The following is a 6000-nucleotide window of genomic DNA, read 5'->3' on the forward strand; positions in this document are numbered from 1 at the left end:
CAACATACTGAACTTTTTGTGAACTTCTCTATTTAGATAGTGATTGGCATACATAAAAGAAAAAACTATACATAAGGAGACCTTTATTCAATAATCATGAGATCAAAGGCCACCACTCGCCAAGCTAAATTATTAAGAGACCAAGAAGTGTGGCGCAACAGTTGAAAAAAGGTAATTGAAAAAATTATAAACATAAACTGCCTGAACTCATCCATTATCTTTAAGCTAAGCACCTCCAGCTCCATTAGAAATTATGTTTGTTCATGTCCTGGCCTCTAAACAAGCAATTAATATATTACTCACTGTAATATAGGTTGTCCTGATGTGTCAAAAACAATTTCAAGTAACTGCACCTATCTAATAACTATATTATGCATATGTGTAACATCCATGATGATCAGATGATGCCATTAATATTAGCAAAAAACAACAATATAATTAAATTTAAACAACAAAATCATTAGAGCTTCCACATTGAGACAATGAATGATATTTTACTTATTGTCTTATTTACCTGAAAATCAGCAATCAAACATGAACGACAATGTAGCTCAATCTTAACCAAACTGGAAACTTGGCAAGTCAAACTAAGATATACACTGGTGATGAGGATTAGGGGAATTGGTTGGAGTGGTTCAAAAGCCTTAAGCCGTGATTGAAAAGCAATAGGGCTTCACATAAGTCTATATTTTTACTAGTTAATAACAGCATCAATGCTGCAAAGAAAAATGGTCAGTTCTTTAGTCAGGAAAGTCATGCTTAGATCAAACTAATATATTACATTGCAGAAAATCTGTAGATTGGTCCATCGATGACCTTTATATAACTCAAGAACAACGTTCCCAATGATATAACTTCAAATTTAAGCATCCAGGTGAAACTTTAATCAATTTGACTTCTTTCTTCTAACAATATAAATGTAAATCTAGGTGCTTGTCTAGTTCCCAAGTTGGACCTTCCATGATTATATGATAACTAAAGTAGCACAAATTTAATTATTTTTCCCCTGTACCAAAGAAAACCAGAAATTCAGGAAAGTAAACAATTATGACCGACAAGCATGACAGGCTAACCTTAATCCTGGAGTTTTCAGACATGGTGTACAGAACCATCCCTGTTTGCAGCTATACCCAGTGTAAATTAACTATAAAAGAAAAGAGTTAAATGATAATATACACAATTAATAAAACCAACGTCTGAGAAAATTTGAAGAGTACTGCCAAAAACTTCAAATGAGTAATATCTGGATATATAACATAAAATGGCAAATGAAGGAGACATTAATCAATTATTCAAATAGAAAATCAGTTAATAAGGAAACTAAACGTATATTATTAAAGCAGAAGAACTATGTCCCTCAGCAAGTGATTGCACCTGGTATTGGGTGAAACTTGCAAATCGTGGGCTGTTGGAACCATGAAACCTAGATATATTCACACCGAAATTATGCTTTTTTTCCCAAAGGTGAGAACTAAGCTAATCTAATACAAGAATATCATCAGTTGCAATGAAAATTTGAATGGCAGGTCTTCAATTTTAAATATTCTACAGTTGTAAAAGAACCTTAAATCATGCACCAAATTTGCATCTCAAAAACAATCTCAGGAAGTCTATAGAATAATGGGTTAGCGGTCACAATATTTGACCTCAGCAAGAACACTGATCTCCTTATCTATTGTTACTTGTCCTTGTAACACTTCACACTGCTTGTGGCACTGAACTCCAAAAAGAATCAAGCTTTCATGGTTTAAAGTCTCAATAGAAACTTTAAAAGGTTTTATTCATACAGATAACAAAGCCATAAAGTCTCAACTATTTGGGCTCGGCTAGAAGGTTTCATACAACAATTAGAAAAATCTATTCTGTGTTCAATTGATTGATAGCAAAAGAAAAACTTAATCTCGAGTTATGAGATGTCTAACAATATATTGTGCTTAAAATGATCAGATTTTTTTTCCTGACAACTTACAGCTTCCAAATTTTATAATGTGAACCAACAAATAAAATGCAACAAAGTAACAAATAAAAGTTGCAAACTAGAATGTAGAAACTGTATCCTATTTTCTTGACCAAACACCTAATTTTCTATTTTTTGTTAGTTTTTGGATGAAATATTATGAAAAATCACCATAACAAAAGTTATTCTGTCTGGCTAAGCTAGTGATTATGGATAATAAAGAGAAACTATGATCATACTTTATTTAAAGTAGGACCCTGGGCAATGTATGGTTTATCCTGCCGTAGATGGTGGAAGCCATATGCAATTTGAGCATCCATTCCTATATTCCAAAAGAATTAAGAATAAGGATATTTAAGCATAAAATAGTGGAAGAAAACACAAATGCAAGAAAAATATTGACCATGAAAGTTTATGACAAGATTAAATAAAATTCATCAGTCTTTAGTATATCCCTTGTTTCTGGTTCATGATAGCTTTCTGCATAATTACTTCAGGTAATGCCATCGTCCATGCTTTAAATTTGGAACCAAGGTCAAGAAAAAGGAAGGAAAGACCAAACAAGACATTGTCAAAAGTCGAGAATTAAAGAAGATGATAATACTAGAGGAAGATACACCCTAGCAAGGATGAATTATGAAGAATAAAAAAGTTGTAGATAGCTAGGGGTCTTCCAAACAAGCAATGTGGAGATTCAAGTTCAAATAAATCATGTAGCAACAAATTACTCAGTCGTTAAACCTTAAAATGACCAAAATAAAAGTTAGGGTTGGCTCAAATGCCAAAATAATCCAATGCATAGACTGATGTATTTCATGGATAAAGAATATTAAATTTAATTGCTAGGATTGAATCCAAAAAGATAAAAAAACCAAAGAATAGCATAAAAATGTTAATAAAGCAATCAGATAGTTTAGGGGAAATATTGTTATAGCCTACAGAGCATACCAATACTAAAGTAGTTGTAGAAGACTCCTTCAGAGAAAGATTTACTTTCCGGCAATTGAACTTGTATTTCCTCATCCTGCAACAAGGTTGACTTCCCCATAGCACCATATATAGCATAATCGAGTAGAAAATTGAAGTTACTCAATTAGCTTTAACTAAGCACAGAAACTGCAAATTGAAACCAGATGTATCTTAAAGATAATGCAAGTCATTATCTGCTTTTTCATGATGCAAGGCCTGTTTGAATTATTCTTCTTTTGAAGTTTAGATTGTTATTTGCAAATTTATAAGTTGTCATATAGCAACATCTACTACGGTCCTACATCGGTTACCAAGATTGCTCAAGGAGAACAAGAAGAAAAGAAAACCAAATAAAAGAGGGAAGGAGACAAGTCTTAGGTCTGGTTGAAGATTTATGAAACAGGAAAGGAAAAGGGAAAGCGAAAAATCCTAGTTTTGATTGAAGATTTCACTCCTACATAGAAGTTTCTTCTTGAATAAAGAATATACAGGGATTTCTATCAATTCATTTTTAATGACAAAGGAAATTATTTACTAAACCAAATATGGAAATACCTTTCTTGAAGGAGAGAAGAAATCATTGGTACATCTCAATTTATGGGATATAAATTTATTGAATTTATTCCACCTTAATTTGTATTTTTATTACCTACTGTCCTAAACTCAATTTACCTATATCATGAGGCACCCTAGAACCCTTGCAACATCCATTCGTATAAAGGGTCAATTGACATGCAACGCTATCGCTACTGTCGTCGTTCGCTGATGGGAGGAACTCCATCGTCATGAGCAACGTAGTGGGGAAAGGACTTCTACATTAGGGCACTCGCGAGTGGTGGTTTCTACGATAGATACCTGGTTCAATCGAACCAGATAAGTGTTTTGGTTCGACTCAAGCTCAACCTAGCTTGAGTTGAACCAGGCATGTCCCCAGCCCGCCCAACGCCTAGGCCGTGCCTAAGTCAAGTTGCTCGCCTAGCCCAGTAGACGAGCGCTCAGGCCTCGCTTCTCCTTGCCTCGGCGAGCAACCGGGCACCCGGTAATTTCACTGGTGCGATCCCCAAAGAACAATAAAAGATAGAAGTTGATTAATTTCGAAAATGAGCAGCAAACAAATCCTAAAGTTTCGAATAAAATCCAATAATAAAGCAATTCAACAAACACTTGAAAGGCAAGAAAAAATAGAACCTTAAACACATAAAAATCCATCCACAAGTCCAACAACGATCACTCAATCGGATTCCATGTCTCTTGACAAGTCTATGCTCCATTTGCATACAAGCTTGTTTTCATCCAAACTGATCATCGACACTACCCCAAAGGTCACTGTGCCACCCAAGGGTTCTAAGGGTCTGAGATGGCAGACACTCCACATTGTAGGGTAGCCTCTTTGAAAACAGGCTGCTACACATGGAATCGAGGTTGTTTAGGCCCTTTCGGCTCGATTATAGTGAATCATTATGCAACCCTGTGAATAGCCTTGAACTGCTAAAACTAAGGAAAAACACATCAAAACTAAGCAAAACACAAAGTAAGGAAGCTATATAAGGAAACAAAAGCAAAAAACCAATGAATAGTCCATTGATTAAAGTGTTATAGGTGAATTGTCCATGACATTCTCTCGCACTTAAATTGTCGTCACCCTCATTGATGCCCTTTTTATGTCATACGGCATCTTTTGGCTCTCAATTGACTTCAATTTAGGAAGTTTGTGCCACTTTACTAAATACTCGATCTGTTTTACTCTGTTTGGTAGCTTTGTCTTGTAGGCCGCTAGGATGACTTTGACTCACCTTTCATATGACACTCATGTTGGGCTTGTCGAGTTGAAATATTCTTGGAGGCATCTTGTAGATCCAAGTGGTTGGTTGGGAACTGCAGCTTGTAAGAAAATGTTTACTCTATCAATGACACCAAAAAGTCCTTCATATCTTTGTACTAGTCCTTGGTGCACTTTTTGCCAAAAGAAGTGAATAGATGCTGGTTGGCGCTTTACCAACATCTTGTGGTCAACTTTAAATTCTTGAGGCCACCTCTTCCTAAATCCGCTCAATTTTTCATCTTATTAGTTGTCATCTCCAAGTATGCTCACGTAATATATGCATTTCGATGTTATTCCAGTGTAAAGTGATGTACAAACAGACTACTTCTAATGTACATGATAATCGAGGTATGAGGAGTTGATGGCTAATGTCCAATCATGATGTTAAAGGGGCTCTTGTTTGATACAAAGCTCGGTTGCTAAATATAGGAGAATTGAGATATGTCTAAGAGTTCCACACAATCGCGTCGATTGGAACTCACATAGTGCCTAAGATATTGCTACAAGAGGGGTTTATGTTTTCAATTTGGTTATCCGTCTAACAATAGGCTCATGAAGAAGTATAGCTCGCTATCTCCTTCAGGGAGCCATATGAACCACACAACTCAATCACTGATAATGTTGTGTGGAACTCCATAATTGCTTCACCGCATTCATCATTAAACGCTTCGACGCCTCCTCTAAGGAGTGTTGGAGTGCAAATATAAATATTGCATACCTGAAGAATTGGTCATCTACCACTTGTATCATCTCGTCCCCTATCGTTGGTAAGCTCGATATGAACTCCCGTCATATGCTCTCTCACGACCTCTCTAGTACACTCATAGGATTTTATTGCTCCACATTATCGTGTTGGCACATAAAGCTAGTTCGTACTCATTATTCAACATCAACCCCCATTTTTCACCAATAACCTTCTCCATTAGAGTTAAAATTTCTATGCATGTCCAACCCAATTTCCCCAAAAATAGGATTTCTGTTTGATCAAAGTGGCACTTCTCCCTCTTTACAAACAAAGCATTCTCTAAGAATATTGAAAATTGTTCGAAGGTGTTGGATGTGCTCCTCCATAGATGACAATGCCATCCAGATTGACAACCATGAACTTATCCAAGTAATCCTTGAATATTTAAGTCTTCAAAGTGCTTAACGTGGTTGGAACATTCATTAAACCAAAAGGCATCATCAGGAACACGAATGCTCTATACCTAGTTATGCATGTCATTTTGGCTTTATTGCCTTCAACAATCTG

General features: G+C 35.8%; 1 protein-coding gene across 2 annotated transcripts in view; it reads right to left on the reverse strand.

The window, feature by feature from the left end:
- LOC103986904 (diacylglycerol kinase 7-like) overlaps window positions 1-6000 on the reverse strand; it is a 29009-nt gene that overhangs the window by 11850 nt on the left and 11159 nt on the right. For both annotated transcript variants that reach the window (XM_009405050.3, XM_065111590.1), the window contains exons 6-8: window positions 2906-2981; window positions 2197-2279; window positions 1074-1144 (exon numbers count right to left, since the gene is read on the reverse strand). In XM_009405050.3, the coding sequence (XP_009403325.2) occupies window positions 1074-1144; window positions 2197-2279; window positions 2906-2981 (230 nt within the window). The remainder of the gene's footprint in view (window positions 1-1073; window positions 1145-2196; window positions 2280-2905; window positions 2982-6000) is intronic.

The sequence above is a fragment of the Musa acuminata genome, chromosome BXJ2-6 (assembly GCF_036884655.1).
Source record: "Musa acuminata AAA Group cultivar baxijiao chromosome BXJ2-6, Cavendish_Baxijiao_AAA, whole genome shotgun sequence".
NCBI classification, from domain to species: domain Eukaryota; kingdom Viridiplantae; phylum Streptophyta; class Magnoliopsida; order Zingiberales; family Musaceae; genus Musa; species Musa acuminata.